Source organism: Falco peregrinus, chromosome 6, assembly GCF_023634155.1.
Source record: "Falco peregrinus isolate bFalPer1 chromosome 6, bFalPer1.pri, whole genome shotgun sequence".
NCBI lineage: Eukaryota > Metazoa > Chordata > Aves > Falconiformes > Falconidae > Falco > Falco peregrinus.
In genome coordinates, this window is record NC_073726.1 from 69,113,406 (window position 1) to 69,137,765 (window position 24,360).

Genomic DNA, 24,360 nt, shown 5'->3' on the forward strand with positions numbered 1-24,360 from the left:
CGGGGGGGGGGGGGGGGGGGGGGGGGGGCGGTGATCACGCTTCTTACCGGCCGCTGGGGGGAGCCAGGGGCGGGGCGGGGCCTGCGGGAGCCGGTAGCTGCGGGCAGTCGCCGGGCTGGGCAGGGGCTGCGGCGGCGGGGCAGGGGGCAGGCGGCGGCGGGGCCTGGCACCGGGGAGCTGCCGCTCAGGTGGGTCCGCGTCCGGCGGCGGCTCCCCCGCGGGCTGCGTGGCCTGTCGGCCGGCCGGAGAGAGGGGGCGCCCGGGCGCGGCCGGGAGAGGCGGCCGGGGGGGTGCGGGGCCTCGCCCCTGCCGGGCCCCGCGCACGCTGTCACCGCCCGGGGGCTGGGCGGTGGCAGCGCTCCCCCGGCCCCGGCCGGCCGGCCCGCGGCGGGGACGGCCACATCACCGTGCCCGCTGCCTGGCTGGCGGCAGGCGAGCGGGCCCGCGCCCTCCCGGGCATTGCTCATGGTGGTGGTGCGCCGGGGCGGGCTGCTGGGCGCCGGGTGGGGTTTGGTTTTCCTCGTACGTTGGGTCCTTCCCGCTCTTCCCATTCGCGTTCCGGGTGGTATTTTTCCGCCCTGACTTCGTCTGTCCTTGGGAAGCTCACGCTTTTGTTGTCTTAGTCACATCATCTGAGGTAATAGTGACCGGTGTCTTTCTACCTAGACCTTGCGGTGGTGATGGGTTTTTTATCTTTTCCCTGCGAACGCTGAATGGTCACATCTCATTTATTTTATTGCATCGACTACGAAGTAAGCGTCAGCTGACACCGTGCTTTGTTTCTGAATCTGCTGCCGTCCTGAAGCATGTGTCAGGAATTGCTGTCTTTCCACATCTGTCTCATTTGTAACGTGAACTCTGAGTTATGAAGCGTACGGTTTATTTTACACGGACTGTTGTGTGCAGCACTGGAAGTTCACATTATGGTTTGTGCCAGTGTGGTGTGAAGTCGTTTAAAGTAAAACCCCAGTGGAAATGTGAGAGACTAGGAGATATGAAGGAAAGATATAGGGACCTGTGGTGGTGGTGGAAAGCAGTACAGAAGCCGAGAGAATGAAAGCAAATTCAGAGAAATAGAATCGTTCCAAAGAACAACGTGTGTTTTAACATTTTATCCACTTTTGTTTTGGGAGGCACATTGATGTACCTGGGGTAGTTGTAACTGGATAGTATGTTACCTTAAATTCAACAGGCTGTAACCAAAAAAAGTTGTCTGGCTTGATTGCAGGGTTGTAATTCTTGAAACAGTGGCTGACTCGGAGGTTACAGCAGTAACCTCCACCAGCTGCCTGCCCCTCCTTTTCTCCCGGAGGTTACTGCATCTCTAGCAGTAGGTGGATGAACATACATCTCTCCTCCTGAGCTACTGCGATCTACAGCCTGATGTATTACTCTATTTTGTGTTGAAAACTAGAGCAGCTCAGATGCGTACCCCAATTCAGGGTCACATATGAGTTAGCACCCTTACAGCCATATCAAATAGGTTTGGAAGAGAAAAATCACCACTTTGCCCATGCTAATGGGAGCAGAGCTGATAGTACAATAGTTGATTTTTTCAGTAATTAAATGTTTGGACAAAACCACTAGGTATTTAATAACTGAGACAGCTGTACTGAATGTAGTTTGGTTCTGGAAGCATAGTTCAGAACTTTTACCATAGAACAGCAGTTCCCTGAATAGTCTAGTATATAACTTGACTGTATCATCCAGAAATTTGGAATTGTCTTCAATCCATCAAGCTGCAAGAGGGACTGCACTTAGAGTTTGGGATCTGCTGAGCAGAATGTGAGTTATCATAACATTTGATATAATTTGAGATTTTTCCACTTTCCTGGGAAACCGATTTAGCTGTAATTAAATCACTATAAGGATGTTAGCAGGTTTTCTTCAGTTTGGGTTTCTGCTGTCTGGGCTATATTAAAGCATCATGTTTTTCATAAGTCTTAGCATTTTTCTTTGATCCTGTTGCAAGCTTTTATGGGATTCTGTTAGCATAAATTTTCATCTCTGATATCTGGCTAATGGCCTGACTGGCAAAGAAGCAGATTTGATATATACATAGCCTGTACCTTTTTATTGAATTGCGTATCTTGGTCATGGAAGAAACCTAGGTTGGGGTTTTTTTGCTGGATCTGCTACTTTGAGTTGAGAGGTAGCAGTTATCTGTGTTACTGTATGAATAGAAGTATTTCACTGGTTGCTTTTGCAACCAGTGCATGAGTTCATTGCTGTTATTCCTTATTCTGTGAAGCGGGATACTCTCCCCTTGTTATCCCTCCCCCCCTTGCCCCTCACTATTTTAATGCCTATTTCTCGAAGGCCTCTCTCTTGTGTGAGGTGTTTGTTGCAACACTTAACCTGACTAAGCCACCTGAAAATTGTAGTATGTTTAGAAGGTCTGGCTTGTTTTATCTGAGTATGGTATGCGCAGAACCATGTGGATGGATGAATGCATGCAGCTTTTAAAATAATCAGACTGCTAGAATTAAGAAAAAATAATACATGTTCTTGAACCTTGCTGGCTGCCCTGCCGTAAGAGCAGTCTGAGTAATGAGGATTCTGTCAATTGCTGCCTGTTTAAGCCATGAGTTTAACTCTGTGGCATGCAGTGGGCTGCCATGTGGCAGTGGTAGAGCATGAGACCCTACAATATTCAATGCTGATTTAGGAAAAGTGATGTTTTCTGGTATGTGGGCTATGTCAATACTGTTAACACAATTCTGTTGTTAGGACAAAATCATGATGGAAATTCTGTAGATGGACTCTGCTTTGCTTTGCACAGTGATATTACCCATGGTGACCTCAGGGTCTGAAGCTGTCTACATGGATTCACTAGTACTTCTGGGATTTTGGAGTACTTTTATCACATTTAGCATTTTGTTTCCACTGTTGGGAAGTTGGTTGTTGGTTGCATGCCACCTGGGGGGTGGGGGGAAGAGAAACAACCGTGCGTACAAATGCATGAAATTTGCTGATTGTATACTCTAAAAATCAGGCTATAAACTCTTTAGCTCTAGTGACAAAAAATTAATATCTACAGGTCTTCAGTCTTCTAGGGAATTAGTAGAGTTAGAGTTGAAGGCTTCTATAGGTATGTCAATGATAAAAGGAGGACTAGGGAAAATGTGGGCCTTCTCCAGAAGGAAATGGGAGACCTGGTTGCCTGGGTTATGGGGAAGGCTGAAGTACTCTATGACTTTTTTGCCTCGGGTCTTCACTGGCAAGTGCTCCAGCCGCACCACACAAGTAGCAGAAAGCAAAGGCAGGGACTGAGAAAATGAACTGCCCACTGTTGGAGGAGATCAGGTTTGAGAACATCTAAGGAACTTGAATAGGCACAAGTCCATGGGACCTGATGAGATACATCCATGGGTCCTAAGAGAACTAGTGGATGAGGTGGCTAAGCCACTATCCGTCATATTTGAGAAGTCCTGGCAGTCTGGTGAAGTTTCCACAGACTGGAAAAGGGGAAGCATAACCCCCATTTTTAAAAAGGGAAATAAGGAAGACCCATGGAACTACAGGCCAGTCAGTCTCACCTCTGTGCCCAGCAAGATAATGGACCAGATCCTCCTGGAAACTATGAGAAGGCACATGGAAAATAAGGAGGTGATTGGTAATAACAGCCAGCTTGGCTTCACTAAGGGCTAATCATGCCTGACAAATTTGGTGGCCTTCTACGAGGGGATTACAGCACTGGTGGATAAGGGGAGAGCGACTGACGTAATCTGCCTGGACTTGTGTAAAGCATTTGACACTGTCCCATGTGACATTTTTGTTTCTAAACTGGAGAGACATAGATTCAATGGATAGACCACTTGCTGGATAAGGAATTGGCTGGGTGGTCACACTCAAAGAATTGTGGTCAACAGCTCGATGTCCAAGTGGAGACCAGCGATGAGTGGTGTTCCTGAGGGGCTGGTATTGGGACCAGCGCTGTTTAACATCTTTGTCAGCGTCATGTACAGTGGGATTGAGTGCACCCTCGGCAAGTTTGCTGACGACACCAAGTAGTGTGGTGCAGTTGACACACTGGAGGGAAGGGATGCCATCCAGAGGGGCCTTGACAGGCTTGAGGGGTGGGCCTGTGTGAACCTCATGACTTTCAACAAGACTTGGGGTTGTTGGTTTATGAGAAACACCATGTGCACTTGCAGCCCAGAAAGCCAAGCGTATCCTTGGCTGCATCAAAAGAAGCATGACCAGCAGGTCAAGGGAGGTGATTCTCCCCTGCTGCTCTGCTCTGATGAGACTCGACCTGGAGCACTGTGTTCAGCTCTGGGGTCCCCAGCATAGGAAGGATGTGGACCTGTTGGAGTGAGTCCAGAGGAAGGCCGTGAATATGATCAGAGGGCTGGAGCTTCTCTCCTGGGAAGACAGACTGAGAGAGTTCAAGTTTGTCCACCTGGAGAAGAGAAGGCTCTGGGGGGAGACCTTATAGCAGGCTTCTAGTACCTAAAGAGAGCCTGCAAGAAAGCTGGGGAGGGACTTTTTACAAGGGCATGTAGTGATAGGACAAGGGGTAATGGCTTTAAGCTGAGAGAGTGTATATTTAGATTAGCTAAGGAAGAAATTTTTCCCCATGAGGGTGGTGAGGCACTGGAACAGGCTGCCCAGAGAAGCTGTGGATGCCCCATCCCTGGAAGTGCTCAAGGCCAGGTTGGATGGGGCTCTGAGCAACCTGCTCTAGTGGAAGGTGTCCCTGCCCATGGCAGGGGAGTTGGAACTAACTGATCTTTATGGTCCTTCCAGCCCAAACCATTTTATGATTCTATGATTTTAATCAGTTCATCACTATGAAATTTATGTGTGTGTTCTGAATCCTGTTGATTTTTGTGTTTTGAACTTCTTTAAAAATAAAAAAGACACATAATTTTTGTTGTTTCTCCTATCTGCTTTAAATTTAGAGACTTATAACTAGCTCCATGTGATTGCACGAAACAAATCCTGATATACCTGCCCAGCCTACCTGCATGTGTCAGTGTTAAGAGCGTAGGATAGGGAAGGGACTGTGTGGGTTGCTAAGGTCCAATCCTGGGTAAACCTAGGCAAGAACCAGCAGCTGAGGATGGTCCACAATGTATCTGCACTGTGTGCTAACCAACCTGTAACAAATTCGATGGTGCCAGTGAAATACTTAGAGCTGTAGGAGAGAATAGATGTTGGAAGAATGTCCAAGACTTCTGCCGTACCTGGGAAGCCTTTCAGTGTGATGTTCATATAGTGTTAAGAAATACGTGCCCCAGTTTCTGGAGGAAGACAGAAAAATACCTGTTGGTACACAGCAACCTGACCAAGGGAAAGAACTTGCATGTGCACCCAAATTTAGTGATGAGGTTAACTTTTAATATACCGTGAGCAGAACCACTTTAGTCTGACAAATCCGATGAGGTGAAGGCTTTTTTGATAAATATTTTTTATTTTTAGAAATATCAGTAGTACCTCATGTTTTGCCTTGAGTTGAGGCCAACCTCGAGAGCTTTAGGAAAAAATCCTTATAAGCAAATGGTTTATCACAAAGAGTATATAAATATGAGTAAATAAAGATTTAGCTGAAATTCATGCATTTTTATAGTAATAGTGACCATTTTTCTTTTTGTGGTCTTGTTTTTTGGGGAAGATAAGAAGGAATGAAGCTGTGGTGGTGAAAGCATACCATTTATTCTGATATCAAGACATACAGGAATTATAAGAAACAAAACCTGATGTCAGTTAAAGCTGCTTTTGCAAAGCAGCTGCTATGGAGTAGAGCATGTTCTGTCATCTTATGTCTTCCTTGTGGAATAAGTAGATCTCATGAAAGGAAATGTATACTTGTGGGAGACAAATAATTGAGGAAGCTGATGAATATTGCTTTTAAACTTTTAAAAACGACTGGACATAAATAGATGTTGTTGCTTGGGCATCTATTCACGTGCTCTCTAGGAATGAGCAGCCATAATATGTACACTTACTTTTTTGTCTTCTATCTTAATTTCATTCATCCCTTTTGCTTTCTTGCTTTGATAAGGATAAATAACTGAATTCCATGGGTTCCAATGCCTTTTGTCTGGCATTGGCTGGCTTGCAAATAATTTCCAAAGTAAACTTTCTTCTGTCATTTTTGTGAGTAATAGTCATTAATCTAACATGAAATGTAGTGAGCTTTCTCTTACCTGTCAAAGCTAGTCAAACCTGAGCTTTACAACATAGTCCTAAGGTAGATGCTTCATCACATTTTTATATGAAGTAACTAGCTTTTGTAATTATGGTGTGCACCAGAAAGTAACAGAAATTCAATTTTTCTCTTGGTTAACGCACCTCTGAGTTGTTGTGAATCTTGTCTATTCCCTCATCACACTCACTATTTGAATTCCAGGGTAAAGATATTTGGCACGGTTTTATTGGAATATAAGCTTTTTTGGAATTCCACCCCTCCCCCCACTGTGCTCTATTCTGGAGTCCAGGTCATACTCTAAAATCTAGTCATACTTACAATGAACTATTCAGGTGTGAACTATGAAAATGTGTTACTTCTGCTGACGAAGTCTAATGTGTCTGCTACAGTGCTTTATCAGATTAAGATGGCTCTTGAAAAGGTTGACTCTTCTGTTGCTATTATAAAACTTGCATTCAAAGCTTTCCTTGTGCGGACAGGAGTTGGTGCTACAAGGAAGTTCAGTCTTCTGGAAGCTGGGTATATGGCTTCCATTATGCTGAAGGGAGGCATTGTAGGAGTCCCTGTGCGGTAAGATGTGTTTGCCTGCCTAGTTCGTGATCAAACTGCCCCGTTCCTATCAGGCAGCAATGCTGTTAAGGGGTTGACTCTGTAAATGTTTCTGTCTGTCAGCTGGTGTCGGTGCTGAACAGAAACTACAGAGAAGAAATTCAGAGGAAATATTACTTGCTGAAGGCTGCAGAAGTTGTTCCAAAATTCTGTTTTAACAAATGTAAGCAGGGGTTTTTCTGTATTTCGTTGCTTACTTACCTTGAAGTAGTTACTATGGTATGAGTATTTGCCCTAGAGTGGGAGGAGATATGAAAGGCATCATATATTTATATGACACAGATATCCTCCAGAGGTTAAAAAACCTTTGTGTTAATGAATATCCTATTTTCTGTCAGCTGTAGCCAGGAATGTCTGCTTGTTGAGCCATTGCTTCACATGAAGTACTAGGTATAGGGGCTGAGTGTGACAGCATTGGTAAACACATCTCATTTTATTGGATTCTTTGTCCTCAAGTTGATGTCAGTGTGATCCCTCCAGAATTTATGTTTCTACTATGTCCGAATACAACTCATATTGAAAACTACCAGATCTTTTGACAAGACTAGTGTACCTATTCCTGCCCGCTCTCACTTCATAACTGCCTTGCAAGTAAATCAGCATGAAGTTGTGAGGCTTACATTTTACTATTCTTTCAGCATGCTAGGTTCTGATGCAGGAGTTACCAGCTTTCGTGCTTCTTTGAATTACAGTTTCATTGATGCATGGTTCTGGGTATCACTACTTGGAGCGGTAGCTGCTTTGCTGTTTTGAAGGAGGCTTGATTATCCATTGCTTTTCACTGGCTATTGTAATGAAACATTCATTTTAGTTTCTACAGGTTGCACGGTAGTACAATGCCACAATTTAAATGTTTACTGTCAGATTATAAACTTTTTTCACAGTGCATGATGTCTGTCTCTGAATGGTTTTGGACAGTTACCTGTGATCTTAGAAGATGTTTTTCTTAGGTGGCACTTCAGACAGGATGTACTGTTAATCTGCTTTACTGTTTTCATACAGAAAATGTGTTTCTAACTGTCCTTTTTTCAAACCTTTTTCTACAATGTTGTGTAAATCTTATCTGTTGTTCTTATGTTTCTGATAGTCCCTCTTTCAAGCTTTTTCTTAATCACTAGATAGCAATTTTCAGCTAATACTAAAGCAGGTCAATCGTATGTCTCTGTACTTGTAAAGATGCTATGCCAATCTCTAGATAACTATGAAGTTTTTAATTTGGCTGACACTAATTGTTTTGGATTTTTAAAATTTGGTTTGCAGATAGCATGCTCTTTGGAAGTTTTGGTTCTCTTGATGAGCAGGGAAAAGAGAGTTTTGTTTCACAAATGTAAACTATTCAAGCTACCTTGAGGAAAATGGTTTAGTGGCTTCAGTGTTTTTTTGTGTGTGGCTTTTTTTTTTTTTTTTTTTAAACATTTGCAGTTTATAGTCTCTCTTTGTAATCTTAGGTAAGGGTTCCTGTATTGGCAAAAGGACCAAAGGTTTTTGAAACCAACGTGAAAGTTTGAAAAGGAAAAACGGTCAGTGCACTCATGTCACAGTTGGACAGTGTTCCTTGTGGTTACAACTATCCTGTAAGGTTAACGGATGATTTATTTGGGACTAAATTTAGGCTGCATGTTGGCCTCATGGAAGATAAAGAGACTGTACTGCTCAACTTCCTGGTAAAATGCTACTATGAGTCAGAATACTGAAAAAGTTAACTTTTCTGGTTATGTTGCTGTCTGAAATAAATCTTCCAAGTAATTTTACTTGGACTCCTGGGGGGAAACTAGAACTCTTTTCTTCGTCCTGGTTAATTGGTAGTGCGAATGAGGAAAGATGTTTCTCTTGTGTCCTTCACTTGCTGTGTCCAGCATGGAAGATGTTTTTGCTAGTGTGAATTGTCTCAGTATCTGTGTCTGCTTATGGATTCCAATTAGTAACAAAGTAAAATGGACAGTGATAAAATAGTACTAGAGAAAAAAAAATAAAAAAGAAGTTAAGATTTTTCTTGTAACTTTTTTCTCTTGAAATATGACAGATCTCTGTGTCAGTGAATATACTGAACCTGGCTGGATGGCTGGAAGAGTGTCTTTAGTTGATAATATGCACAATTTTAAAGTGTGACAATGGTGTAATGAAAGTTCTCATTTCAAGAGAAATACCTGGAGGGCTATGTTTGCTTGTTTCCAAAGACTTCTTTTCTTAATCTGCTGCTTTTGGTTGGTTTTCCTTTTGGAAAGTTAGTGCAGGTAGTGTGTGTTGGTGATGGCAGAGTCGTTCTCCCTGGGTTTCATGTGTGCCCACTGTGGGAATCCTTTCTGTAACCCTCATTGACAGCTAATTCTAGCAGTTGGCTTACATGGCTTGAATTATTTGATTTTTTTTGGAGTAACAGAGGGGATGGTGCCTACCTGTGAAACACAGCTTAGAGCTGAATTAGCACAGGACTGGTGTTTCCACTTAAGGTGGACAAGAGTTGAGTAGCCTGCCTTGCTTGTACACTAGATGATGTTTACTGCACAGTGCCTGCTGTGGTACCAGCTCCTTTCAGCTACTTTCTGTCAAGGACATCAGTCACTTTCATTCTTTGAAAAGGCTATTAATAGTTTACCAAAATGTTTTCTAAAGCAAGGAGAAAGTAATTCCATGAATTTTCCATTGTGGGGGTAATGAACTTATTAGAAGTGATCTGAAATATTTTCTGCATTTCTCTTTCTTTACTAGATGTTACTTCCACATGCAGCTGTAATGTACTTCTAGCAACATTTAAATTTAATATTTTTTGAGGAAAGTGTTTTAACTAAAATACACAGAATAAAACATGTCTAATCTTTTGGTTCAAGTTAAACTCATTTAAAGCTTTTAAGTGAATGAGTGTTTGCACTGATTTACTGTGGTGAGTTTCTAGCAAATAAATTAAATGCAGTGATTTGGATTAATTTTCAAGAGAATTCTCATGAATGCAAGCTCTCAGTTGAATGTACTTTATGTAGTGTCTAAGAAATCATATCTGACTTATTTTGAGTGCTCAAGTGGTGTCACAGCAGCGTTTTTAGCATTTTGATATGTCACACAGTGAGATTAGTCTGAAATAGCTTTTCTATTTGGAAGAAGTGTTTTTCTTCCAGATCTGGGGCACAGGGTCTCACTTACTGAAGTAACTCCAGTGGAACGCTGTAGACTTTATTACATAGCTTATATTTCTGTACTGTTTTGCATAAGGATATGTAGCTGAAATAGAAGAAATGTCTTATCTGTAGTTTGTATTAAAAATAATCTGTAGGTGGTGTTTTGGTAGCTCGCTTTGGTTGTCAAAAAAAAAGCGAGAGGAAGAGTGAGCACTTGAACTTCTTGAGGACTGCTCACAAAATAGTATCAACTTCTGTAAGCTTTGTAAAATAGTCATGCTATTGTGTCTTCTATAAAATAATGTGAAAATAAAAAATGCTGGATTACTCTGATCTTGTTTTCCAATTAAAACTTAGGGTTAAACCAAACATTTTGAAATTATTTCTTGTTGTATCTTTCCCCATACTAACTTTTTTTCTGAAAGGAAAACATTATGGATCTTTTCTTCATCAGGCTTTTGCTTTTTTTCATTCTACCCTTTTCCATTATTTTTTTGCAATATTATTTTTCGGTCTCTTCCCCTCCACCCATTTTACTGTTTCTACAATTTCTTTTTAAAGTGTGTTCCTCTTTTAAGCCTAATCTTTCATCTGCTTGCCCACTTATTATCTCAAAAATATGCCATGCAGTTTGGAAAAATTAATTCCTAATATCTGGCAAACCTAACTTGAGAGCAGAAGGTAAGGCTAGATGAAAGCTGGTGTGAAAGGAAGGATGTTGGGATATGCAAGATGCTGCTGCTCTTTGGATGCTCTCTGGTATTCTTTCGTCTAATGGGGAGAGGTCAGATAAGGAATGTTTCAGTGTTCTAGTTTTCATTTTAGTTGAGCCCCATAGTGACTTGAAGTAGGAAAAAAAGTGACAACTGTTCAGTGGGAGTGGTTCTACAGTCCAGTAGTTTAGTCACAAGAGTGGATTTCGTCCCTGTTTCTTGCTCCTCTACTAGATCTTGACTACTAACAGTGCTCTCAGCCCACTGCCCCTGTACTAAAGAGTTACCTACTAACGTCTGTGGAACAGCATAATATTACAGTGCAAAAATAAGGAATTTTATTGCACATGCTACCAGAGTTCTTGTTTAAAGAAAAAGTAGAGGAGAGAAGGAATTGCAACATGATGATGTCTTACCGTTCTGTTTTAAGACGTCCCTGCTGTTGGAAGGATATTATTTAATGGAATTAATCTCTGGTTAATGGGAAGTATGTTTTCATTGAATTCTTTGCTTAACCTGAATATAGATTTAAGTCATGTGGACAGAATCCCAGTTTGAGAGAAAATAAGAGACTGGAACCAGTTTTCAGTGCAGGTGTGATTCTCTTGTTCCTCTTAACCTCACTGGTCCCATTGCTGTGTGATGGCTGTTCTTTTGGAGTTGTATCTGTACTTGCGTAAGCTTTGCGGTCAGTGATGATTTCATGATTCTTTTTAGTTTCAGTTCTGCCTTCAGAGTTTGAAGGAGGGCTGACAGCAACACTAAAGGGACCTGCTAGTCAAAGTCATGATTGAAATAACTTCAGTACATCCTGCCTTCCCATTTGCAGGATTATTTCACAGCAACAGGGTTTAGAAACTGTGTCCTACAGAAGCTAGCAGTGCTTGAAGAAAAAAAATATGACTGAATGGGCTTTAAATTTTGATTGTCTCTGTTATTCAGAAAGGTAACAGGTAAAGAGTTAGGACCAGTTAGAAATAGGAAAAAAAGTTAGGTGACTATTGTAGAGTCCAGATCATGACCGACAAAATTATGGCTTGAAAATTGATGCATTCTTTTTTTCTTCTCTCACTTTGCTGTGATAATAAAACAGCAGAAAAGCAAGAATAGAAGTTCCTTTTTGAGTTTAAATATTAATGTTCAAATAAGAGATTGCTTTTTTGTGGGTGGGATTAAAAAGATGCTGGAGAAGTGTAAAGGCAGTAGAATACACTTTATTCTAATGTGGAACAAAATATTTGATGATGAACTAGGTATTTAAGATGTTACTTATATTGATAAAGATTTTAACATGTTGTTCTTATTGGTACAGATATGGTCCTGAACATTGGGAGTACGTGACTTCAAAGATGGACAACTGGATCTCTTATAACTTGTGATTGGCCTTAAGCTGACTTAAAACCGTTGAAGAACTTAACAGGATTTCTCTTGTTCCTGATTTATGCCTATCTAATTGCCTCACACCACCAGCTTAATCATGTATGGAAGTGCTCGGTCAGTTGGTAAGGTTGAGCCAAGCAACCAGAGTCCAGGGCGTTCACCAAGGCTGCCACGGTCACCACGCTTGGGCCATCGTCGAACCAACAGCACAGGAGGCAGTTCTGGGAGTAGTACTGGGGGTGGCAGTGGGAAAACCCTTTCTATGGAAAATATTCAGTCCTTAAATGCTGCCTATGCTACGTCTGGCCCTATGTACCTAAGTGACCATGAGAACGTGGGTGCAGATACCCCAAAAAGCACCATGACTTTGGGACGATCGGGGGGGCGGCTGCCTTATGGTGTTAGGATGACTGCAATGGGTAGCAGCCCTAACATTGCCAGTAGTGGAGTTGCCAGTGATACTATTGCATTTGGAGAGCACCATCTCCCTCCAGTGAGTATGGCATCCACTGTGCCTCACTCACTGCGCCAGGCCAGGGATAACACAATAATGGATCTGCAGACACAACTCAAAGAAGTATTAAGGGAAAATGATCTGCTTCGCAAGGATGTGGAGGTGAAAGAAAGCAAGCTGAGTTCTTCCATGAACAGCATCAAGACCTTCTGGAGTCCTGAGCTAAAAAAGGAGAGAGCTCTGAGGAAAGATGAAGCTTCAAAAATCACCATTTGGAAGGAACAATATAGAGTTTTGCAAGAAGAAAACCAGGTTTGTCATCTGATGTCACTTTTGTGTTAGTACAGTAGCATGATTAAATGAGTTTATTAAACTTGCATGTCACATTTAAGTAGCTAAATTATATTGGTGCTTTTTCCAGGTAATTGGTATGACTAAGATGTGTTTTCAACTTGAAAGCCTCTTTTTAAATACTTCTTGTCAGACTTGTAATGCACCTCTTGAATGCTCATTTCTCCTTGTGTCTTGGTTTTTTTTCCTGGGACTGATGTTAACCACTCGGTTTCCTTTTGGAAGTATTCTACTCTGTTCATAATTAATATTTCTGTAGTGCTTACCTCCTGAAGAATTCTCTGAGATGCAGAATATACTGACTGCTGACTCCCAATACAACTGAACTGTTGCTGAATGTTGACGGATTGCCAGTAAAACAAAGTTCACGTTACACTGGTCTTATTTTAGAGCTCCAGTTAAAAATTCCAGACTTGATGTTTTCACAAACAGATATAAATTGTGTTCTTGGCTACATTTAACTAACACTGTTTAATACCTGCTCATCTACTCTTTTGTCATAAGCAGTGCATATCTTGTTATGCAACTATCATAAAGCACCCTACCCATTTTTTTTGTAGTGGTCTAGCTAGTTAGAGAGTAGGCAGAAAAATAAAGAAACTTGGGCATCTAGTTCTTTTGTCTTGTCCCTCTCAAAAGCATGCCTAAATTAGAATAAAACTGAGAGGTTGACTAAAATTGAGCTCTCTTTGTAGTCAGCTGTACTTATTAAAAGTTTTTTAAAAATTTTCCCACCTAGGCCTTCTTGCTAGCTTAATTGTGAAGTAATTACTTGTCTTTGAGTTAGTGTCCTCCTGTTCAGTTGTTTGTGGTCAAATGCAAGTTAGGCATCTCTCTTGACTTTCCAGTAAGAAACCTCACCACTCTTAGTGAAAACAGGCCCAGCATCCAACTCCAAAAGTTTCCTGAAATTGACAAATTTCCCCATTGAGCTTTTTAAATATCCAAGAAAGTTTAATGAAATATTTTCCATAACTCAAGCATGGTCATGTTCTTGAAGCTCTTAAGGTATACTTGCTATTTTAGGCAGTGCTTTTTTTAAGATTTGCTTTAGAAGGTGGAGGGGAGAAGATACTGCTGGAGGAAGAAAGTAGTGCTGGTTATACTTGGCATGTTATATGCTACTTTCAGGCGACCTGTCTTAAATAGTAGGTTCCTTTTGTTAGTGATAATCTGCTACACTGCTGCTACACTGAAACTGTGTGATTTTTTTTTTCTTTTTTCCCCCTTCACTTTTTAAAGAACTGAGTTGAAGAAAGTAAGTTGCTTTTCCTGAGTCAGGATGAAATAATTTAATGAACTTGTCATGTATAGCTGTATTCTTACTGAGTGGTAAGTATCAAAACATGGGATTTGTTCATGTGTGTGACATTTTGTATTCATTTTCATACACCTCCCTGGAGTGAAGAAAACCTAAAGTTGAACAGCTTTTAGTAGCGAAGTAGGATTTCCTTAGAAAGAGTAATCCAGTGACAATTTTAGTTTAGGATGTAGTGGTGCAGTACCAGTATAATGAAAACATGGAATACCATTCACTCATCTTTGTAATGTTCTTTGTATTTCAGATGCAGGTAAGTATTTTAATTCTCAGTTTATTTTCATTTTTAAGTTCAGTTTTCATACTGAAGAGAATGTCGGAATATATTTTTTCTGAAATAAATATTGACATTTGAGGATGCTGTGGAAATCTTGCAAGAAAAATGCCATGAGTATATAGTTTAGAATGGATTAAGCAGTTACCAAATATGTATAGGTTGAAGAACAGTGATTCTTCTATCTGAGGTTTGTTTTTTTTCTTGTCTTAAGTTTATCCCCTAATTAAGCATTTACAGATATTTCCAGGCCACTGTTCTCTAGGCAATCACTATAATTACTACCACACTGGTAGAATTGTATAACTTTGGTCCAAAAAAAGAAGGGTGCAATTTAAAAGTAAAAGGGTATTATTGCAATGAGCTGTAAAAACTAAGAATGCTAATTAATAGATTATACTTAGCTAACAGTGTGTCCTAATTAAACTCCGTTCATTGTGTCTTCTATAGCCTTTTGGAGTTGGTCACTTCAGCCATTTATAAGGAAGATCAGTTTAATAGGATTTACTGTAATTAAACAGACTTCTCTGTTTAGACACTGAACAAGGGATTTCTCTGATCTGTTGGGGGATCAGAAAACCCTTTTCATTACCCCTCCAGCCTCCCCATACAATGAGTTCCAGTATAATTGCAGGAAATTGTGTTTTAGATCTCAATGCAAGTATTTCAGCACATCTCTTTTAATAAAGACTTCTCACATTTGCAGAACTTGTGCTTTATATTATGTTTAGCTAAGACCAAATACATTGTTAAAAATTGACTCAACTCAGAGCCAAGATGCTGACTGACTCATGCGATTATCTGATATCTCATCTCTTTGCTGTGGTTTTGGTTCTTTATTCCTGTACCACACTTGATTGTCCCTGATTGTATTTTTTTTTATTGCTATTCTTGTCACCTCAGCTTTGAATGATTGAATTGCCTCTTGATTTTGGAAGTTGTTAAAAATATGTGACAATGTATGCTCTAGTTGATTGCTACCTCAGCCTCCGGTGAAAAATACACTGGTACCTTTGGGTTTTCTTCCCTATTTCTTGGGAACATGTGCAAATAAATCACTGTTATTGATGTATTACTAATTTCCAGGAAATTTTCTGAATTCAATAAAGATCAGAGAATCAATAGGGAAAGAGCATGCTGCCTGTCCTGAGACAGTCACATCTCTTTTTGTTCAGTTGCTGCCTTAGCGCAGTTGGATGTAATAACTGAGTGTCATGCACATGCATCTCTTTAGCTTTCACTTGGGTTGAGAGTGCTTTAGTCTTGCTCAGTTGTGGTGTTTTCACGAGCTGTGGTGCAGCACAGCTGTATTCATCAGTTACTCTGTGCAAATACAACAGCTGTGGAGTGTAGCATATGCTGAACTTTATTTTCATCCTTTGTAACTGATCTTGAAGAGCCAGAAAATCCTTTCTTTTCATAAATGGGGGATGTCATTGTCATCTCATCTTGAAGAGCTCAAAACTAAACACAGAAAGTATTCCTGTAGTTAACGTAGATTCTTGGAAAAATACAATAGTTTTCAGTGTAATGTGGATTAGTTAACCAATTATACTTTGCAAGAAGCCAAAAGGAGAGTGCTAATTATTTCCTAAAGGTTAACAAACATGTGCATATCCAAGGAGGGACTGATGGAGTCAATAAACAGGAACTTGTTTTTGTCATGGTATCACTTTCCTTAGCATGCTTTAGAAGGAACTGTATTTTTCTGAGTATAAATTATTTATTTTTTTTTTAGTGTGTGTGTGGTTTAAGGTTTCCCTGGAAACCTCTTCATCAGAAGCCAGAAGAGGGAAGGAAAGACAGGTTTTTTTGCACTTTGGTAGAAATAATTTTCCTAAAAACTGGACCATAGTGGACTATGTGGAACTCAAGAACAAAGGAACTTCTCTCAGTTGAAACTTCCTTATAACAAGGTGATTGTCCCTTAAAAAAAAAAAAAAGTAGTGCAATGGAAATTAAATGTCTAACGCCCTGCATTGAAATCTCCCACATTTGACTGATCTATGTTTAAGATCTTATATGTGTTTCAGCTGAAATGATGTGGTACTGCTGTAAACATCTTTTTACTTTGATGTATTTCTGTGGTCTTTCTGTGATTAGAGGCGTTGGATGTCTGAGTGAGAGAGTTTAACCAAGAAAATATTTCTGAAAGGAATTTCACCTTGCTTGGGGTAACCACTTGAAGAATAATCTGCTTTATTGTGATGGAGAAGTGTGATGGGTGTACTGCAGCATTTCATCATCTGCCTTCTTGAGGGCCAGAAGTAACCTCCATTTCATAGTAGCGTGGAATGAGCATCTCACTTTTTAACGTATAGTTGGCCATGTGTTAGCCTCTTAAATGCATTGGGTGCTGCTGTTGTGAGACTGGCAGAGCTTCTAATGAGTACATGATCTGAAAATTGGATTAATTCTCACTTCTGCATTGATGTAATTTTTTGGGTTTTTTTAAAATTATATATAAAATAGAGCTCTGATTTGTCTTAGTACTGTGTCATTCTAATACTAATACCGTTCCTGAGTTGGTTGTTAGTTGATAGAAGGCTAAACTTTCTCCCATTATAATTGTATAATTGCACAATATGTGGTTCCATAGTCATTGCTTAAAGGCATTATCTGTATCCCGCAGCATTACACTTAAAAAATTCTTTCAATGACAGATGTCTGTCGGCTCTCCAGAATGCTGACAGTTTTAAGGTTCCCTTTGTCTTGCTCCAGTTGCAGCATTAAATTATAACTTAATTATCTTTCAGAATAACTCAAAACTATCTCCTTAAGTGTGCTTGGTATCTGAGGCATTTATCAATTTGCAGCGCTTTGTGGTGACTTCAAAAATTGTCATGTAATTGCCCAAGAGATGGGCCTTCTGTGTTCAGTCTTTCTGCAATTCTATAAGGAAATCTTGTATATTTATAATCTATAAGGAAGTACTTATATTACTGAAAAAAAATCAGACTTTTTGTGCTTATCTAGGTTTCCCCAACACTCTTTTTCTCCCATGTTTCCTATTGAGGTAGAATCTAAAACCGTGAGTTGCTTTGAACTGTAGCATAGGCTGAACAGCTGGTTTCTACTTGATCCATTAAACATAGAAGGGGAATACTACCAACTTAAAAGGAGCTTGTAATAAAACAGATGACGTCAGTGGTGCTGTTGAACTTAGTAGTTTAACTGTGCTTTTTGCTGTTAAGCTGCGGGAGGGATTACTTTAAATTCTGCAGAACTTTAAATAGCAGACTCTCTGCTATAATTCTTTGTCTGCTATGTATTGAGTCTGGTCAGGCATTGCACTCTGAACTAGGGTTGCAGTGTATTGCTCTGCAATTCAGTATGTATATTCCTGAAAAGTCTTGTCTGTGTTACTGTATTTGTCTAGATGCCATTGTCTCTTTCAGCATTACTGTAATTCTGGTGTTTAGGTTACTAACTTTTTCCCTTAAGTCTTCTTACTTTCTAAAGTATGAAGTAGGTAGCTTGGAACTGTGTAAGGCTCTGGTTTGGGACAGGCTTCCTTTTAGTCACTCAGTGGACAGTTGAACAATAATAGATAGTAGCAATAGCACAGAGGTACTCCTACCTACTAGTTCATTTTAGCAGGGATCTTGTACGGAAATTATAGCTTTCTAGTGCCAAATCCAGTATTCATGTGTCTGTCTTACTCTATGTGGTATTAAGTAGAGGAGCACTTTTGATGGAACTGCCAGTCCATTGAAAAAGGATTGAAGTTGTCCTAATATGTATGCCAGTCTTCATGTATACCTCCAAGGCCAAAAACTGAGATCAGGCCTTTTTTTAAACTCTTTCCAATTTTGTGTATTGGAAAGCCTCGTAGACTTGAAGATGATGCAGCGGAGTGGCATGCCATGACCAAATTGTTAGTTGGAAGGAGCATTTACTTTTTCAGCAAAGTATAAGATCCTGTAAAACAGTCTGTATAACGCTTGAGGCATTAGTAAGAGAAACTTTTGTCTTTAGGGTAAATACATTATATATATATATTTTTATTATTATTTTTTTTTCTGAGATAACAGCTAGAGACCAAAAGAGTCCAGAAGAGACATCCCTGTGCTCTGAAAGTGATTACTGTGGTGGATAACTTACGAAGAGCCGTCATGCCAGCTATCTGAATTGGTAATTGAAGAAAGAGACATTGTGAAACACTACTTTAGTCTCAGCTGGCAGGAGGGAAAACAGGGAATAAACGTGGTAGTGCTCTATATGTTCCAGTGTACAACTCCTTTGAATTCATTTTGTATATACACTTGTGTTTAGTGAACACAATAAAATAATAGTGTTATCAGTAATAGTGATTTGTGGTGGTCTGAGCTCCTCAGCAGAAATCAGATTACAGTGGCTTGTCAGCAGGTAAGCGTAGCTGTTCGGGATTATACAATTTATTATTTTTTTTCCTGCATGGATAATGCTTTATACTGTTGTTTGTTTGGTTTTTTTTTAATATTTTTTTTGCATAATCTCATGAACAGAGGGGAAAAAAAACTTCATCCACTAAATGTAGCAGATCATAATTGTATCTCCATTTTTTTGTCTGAAGATAGAAATTATTAGACCTTGAAAAGAAAGTCTTTTCAGCAAAACTTAGTTTTATAACCCACAAGGTCTACATAAGTATATTTTTACTTAGTATTTGCAGATTTCCTTTGGGTCCTTTCAGAAAGACCAGAGTCACTTTTTGTAGTGGAAAAAAAAAAAAAAGACAAAGTGTAATTAGCTTCCTTCTGTGTCAGTACTTGTTACATCTAAGTGATTTGCTTAGTTCTTGCAGTAGTGGTACCTTAGACTGTGAAGCAGAAATGGGTTTTTTGGTTATATTAGCAGCCTTGGGAAGCAGGTAGCAATGATCAGCTTTTGTAAAACTCCATTCTAACTTAAAGATCATAGCAAATCACCAAAACCACCCTTGATTTAGTGATCCTTTTATTTACTGTTGAAATGCTTTGTAACGTAATTGTGCCCTGTTGCTGTATTGTTTTGTACAGTCAGTTTTGCTTCCAAAGAATATTAAATAATCAATAGTCTGTTTTCCTTTATCCTAAGGTACCTGTACTCCTCTCCCCTCTGCCCCCCCCCCTTACAACCTTAGACAAAACACCAAAAATTTCTGTACTGATTGGGAGACATTTGGGTTATACCAATATGCATCATGTTTTATAATTGTAGAGTCAGTATTTACATTTAAATCATAAAGAAACTATCCATTGAAGGAGATCTCATGGAAATTTGATTTTTTTTTCAGTTGACCTCTGTTAAGAAATTCATCTTAGGGATTCACACTAGGAAGAGACTGAATTCTTAAAAAAAACCCCAACAACACAACAAAACCAAACCACTACCACCATGCCAAGAAAAACCCAACAAAAACCCCAACCAAACCCAAACCACACATCAAAGTTCCTCCCCAAAAACCCACCAAAAAATAAACCCCCAAAACGTAAAATAGTCATTTTATTGCATATGTGCTCACTGAAATGAGCACGATCAGATGCCAAAATACTGGCAATAGAACACCATTAAGAGTGCTCCTAGTGATCATTGCATTAGAAGTCAGAGGAGTTAAACTTACAGCAGTTACAGGAATAAATACCATGTGACTGGCCTCTTCAGTGTAATTTTAGCAACTTCATTTATAAACTGGAATGCTAAGTAATGTATTATCATCAGTAAACCTGAGATTTTGGTGGCTGTTGCATTTAAACTGCTTATTCATCTATATAAAAGCTTTATTTTTTTACTAATTTTTCCCGTTATTTCAATGACTCAAGTGTGTGCAGTGGGCTGCTTTTGCTCTTCCTTGGGTAGGGGTTACTGGTCCAGGATCTCCTTGAAAGAGAGAGAAAAATTATTTAGTCCTGGCTGCTCTATGCTGCCTGCTGTTCCTGTATGGATTGTGTTTCAAATCTAAGCTTGTTGTCCCTGTTTTGGAAAACAAATACTATAAGCAACAAGGGTGAGCAATTGTTTGGAGGCAGTTAGATTCTTCCAGTATTTGGCACCACATCAAAAGGAATTTAAAGGTAGTATGTGGTTTCCTAAAGATCTGGGGCAGTTCATTGCAAGTAAACAAAATAAGACCAGATCATAGGGGTGATAGCTTTTCGAATCTTATGCGTAAGGTAGAAAATAAATTCTGCTTTTTAAAAAAGTGCTTTGTTTAACACCTGTTGCTGTATGATACCTGTATTGTTACCAGGTTCTGTAGCATGTTGCTGTGCCTTTCTGTTTATGCAGTGGTACTCTTTTCTGCTTCTTCCCTTCTTTTCTTCTCCCTTCACGTCCCATTCCAGTGTGCTGGGGAGAGAAACAAGGAGACAGCCTAGGTTTAGAAGAATAAGCAAGTAGTAAATGATAGTCCAAAATTAACTAAACTTCACTGTTATCTGTATCAAAGCTAAGTATAATTGCATTTTTTCCTGGCCAATGCATACTACTTCATCATGATGTTCTTGTTAGCAGCACTATCAAGGAGTAGGGCACTTCACTCAATACTCTTCTGCTGTCTAAACATTTCACAGATGCGGGCGTTATGCTTGACATTCAATTTATGGATTTTTGATCCCTCTTGTCATATATGATTAGGTACCTGCTACCTTGGGTTGTTCAGTTTTGAGAACAGATGGCCTTCTAAGTATATGTTGATGTGGATTCCAAAGAATACAGGACCATGCATTTCTTCTGATACTTTTTGTCACTTGTTTCAGAGATTAAAACAAGTCAGCAGGTGAACTACTACCATTCAGAGAAGAAGCACTCTTTTCTTCAGGTACTTTGTACAGGATCTGGTTCTTCCATAGTAGTTGATTGTTCCTGGCATTAAAAAAAAAAAAAATGCAGGTCCTGCCTCCTTTAGTGCAGTGTGCTGAGGCTAAAATGCCTTTTTTCCTTACAGGAGTCATGGAATTGTTTGCATGGTCTGGTTTTTGGTGGAATGATGTCTCTGATGAGAAATACTTTCTTGACTTAGCCAAGGGAAAGGCTTTCTGAACATATGTTTGTGTTGGACCATGTTGTCTTTGAGGACCTATGAGCACAAGAATGCTTTTCTCAGGCTTAACCTATTGGTAGACTTGAGTTATTTTTGACCAGGAGGAAGTCCTGACACTGAAGGCAGTGGTGTCCTGTAGTAGACCTCCTATCTTGCTGTGAGGAAACAAAGCTGCTTTTTTTTTTTTTTTTTAATTAATATTGGCATAATTGAGTCAACTTTCTACATTATAAGTGGATATCAGTTCTCAGATGAACAGAAATAAAACATAAAGCAACAAAAGTAAATTGAGATAAACTAGAGTTTTCCTCATTAAGGACGCAAGATACCCATGCAGCCTATTCCAGCATCTAATCTCACCAAGAATCCACAAGGCTCATCCATATGGCTACATCTCTTTTGAGAGATGGAAACATTTAATACTAAACATTTGATTTGCTAAAAGATTCAGGGTATACCAAAGCTCTTAAATTCTTAATAGAAATGTTAAAATGTCAAAGGCAAGACAGCTAAGAAACACCAACCTTCTTGGAAAGTAAAACTTTACTGTAGAAGATGCTAATCCTCCATAGTCAATTCATGCCTTGGATCTGATCTAAAGAAGCAGTAGACTGGTGAAAAAGATGTTGTCTTTGAGTGGTCATACTTCTACAACCTGGGCTAGATCCTTTCAGTGAAGCTAGGTGTTAGGACTGAAGGTTTCTATATCATGTCTATGTTGAACACTTTCTTGCCAGTGTACTACAAAATGAAATTACTTTTTATGCTTTTCACAATGGAAGATGCCTCTCACGCACACAAATGGAAAGCAACTGTGAGGTTTTTCTCTTCCACGTACGAAAAAGCTGGTCTTAGTTGTATTGTAGACTTAAAAAGAGCAAAGAAGCATGTAGGATAAGATTTGCTCCTATCTCTTTTTAAGTTACGATTTGTTTTATGGAAGTCTTATGGGACATGGTTGTTGATCTGATCCACAAGAGATCCCTCAGCTCACAGTAAGACTTAAGTATCAGTCTGGATTTCGCGTCAACTAAAAATGTACATATGAAGTTCCTGAAAGTGGTTTTGGCTTCTGTGGCAAGAGATTTCAGTGTTTCTTTGCTGGATGAGAGAAGTACATCCGTGAGGAAGATGAGAAAAGCTTTAGGCTGAGGATTAGTGCTAATAGGTGAAACAATGAATCCCAGAATAATCATAGAAAAAGGAAATGGGCAGAAAGGACAAACATAGTAAAGGCTTTTAATTAAATTGTTAGGAAATGCTGTGCCCTGCGCTGGAGACTCAGGAAGTAACTGCCTTATTTCCCTTGATTGGGTAAGTATGGAGAATCGGATTGTTCAGTGATTCGTTATTAATCTCTGATCATTTTAGACTACAAATGACAGTGTTGAAGCATAGTTAAACACCAAAATTTCAGTGTTTTGCTGATCGTGCTGCACAGTAATCTTGCTGAGGAAGGAGAAAAGAACTATGGGAGAGGGCAGAGGTAAAAATCTAGGTAATTCTTTGATCTGACCCAGTCTAACAATTTTTGTGTGGTTTAGATTAGCATAACAAATATATAACAAATAATTGTACTTTTTTAAAATCTTCCTTTTGTGTGTCCATATGTTAAAAGCAACAGATGTAGTTACTTGTGAAGATTAACAGTTTATCCAGAGTACTTGTACAAAAGGCCTATGACAACAGATGTGCTTGCTTGGTTTTTTTTGAGGGTAGAAGAATTTCCCAGTCTTCACCAGCCTGTAGATCATTTAAGTCAAATTATTCTGTCAATGGAAGCTTTGATTTGGATGACAATTTTTAAGGCTTTCTCTCTCAAGCAATATCTGATGGGTCAGGTTTGGCCATATGGTTGTGAGCCTGTTAATATGTAACCATTTTAATAGATCTGTGAGCCTAGTTACTCAAAGGAGGGACCTTTCTAAGGAAGGAGTAAATAGTGTGCTGTATGTGTGCAGTCAACAGCATTTTTTACAGATGAAGAAAAACGAAAAACTGAACCATTTTGTGTTTGGACCTTCTGATCACTTCACCACGTCTGAGAGGTTCCAAAGAATGGAATTATCTGCAGTAATGTATTGGCAGGGGGTGTATGTGCAAAAAACCACCTTGCTATAAAATGAGTTCATCCAAAGTTTTCTTAATACTGAATTACTTTTGGTTTGAACTAGCAGATGTTTTTGACAGTAAGAAGAGCTTTAATAAGTATGCGTTGGCGATGATTCATGAGAAGCTCTGTGCATGTGCTTGACCAAACAGTTGAAGTTAGGTGTGGGTACAACTGTGTGTGCTCAGGTTATGATTTGTAATACTTTTTGCAGTTGTATGACATGCTAATGAGACCCTACTAGTAGTTCTGCGATTAATCCTTTATAAGCCATTTTAGTCAGAAGTAGTATTCTACTTCTAATTACTATTACAAACCCATCTTTCTTTTCTTGAGCTGTTTTCTTTTAAGTCACTAAGTATGTTTACAAATTGACTTTAAAATTGGGCTTTGCACTTAGAAATTTGTTCAACTTCTGTATGTTCACACTGCTGCTCTGTTCTCTCTCTCCCATCTAGAAATAACATTAAAAATGCAAAGTTTGCCATTTAAAGAAGGTTCTAAGTTATTGTTTCTGTCCAGGAAAAGCTTTTACTTTTTTTTTTTTTTTTTTTTTTAAGGCTGAGAATGCATTCAAGACTAGCCTTCTAAAACTGCTTTGTTTTCTCAAAGCAGAATCAATTTAGTGTGTACTTATTCAGAAATTATTCCTCTCCTTTCCATTTGGCTGAATCAGCTCAAATCTGTATGCCTTTAAGAGGTCTGAGGTCTGTCTCTGTGTGAGAATTGTCATTTATTCATATTTAGCATCGCTTTTTTGTTAATTAACTCTTGATAGTGTTTCATGTCACACTTCTTTAATCTGAAAGACTGGGAACTTGTGGAAGAAATGATTTATTCACTTTCTTTTATGCTTTATACAGTTGTTAATGTTTCTT

The 24,360-nt window shown here is 39.4% G+C and overlaps 1 protein-coding gene across 12 annotated transcripts in view; it reads left to right on the forward strand.

The window, feature by feature from the left end:
- The window catches only part of ERC1 (ELKS/RAB6-interacting/CAST family member 1), a 302,298-nt gene that overhangs the window by 207 nt on the left and 277,731 nt on the right, over positions 1-24,360 (forward strand). For 11 of the 12 annotated variants that reach the window (XM_055808142.1, XM_055808144.1, XM_055808146.1 and 8 more), the window contains exon 2: positions 11,905-12,738. In XM_055808142.1, the coding sequence (XP_055664117.1) occupies positions 12,070-12,738 (669 nt within the window). In that variant the 5' untranslated portion in view covers positions 11,905-12,069. Of the gene's footprint in view, positions 1-100; positions 189-11,904; positions 12,739-24,360 lie in introns of those variants that run through there. The other variant, XM_055808141.1, reaches the window with a different exon arrangement.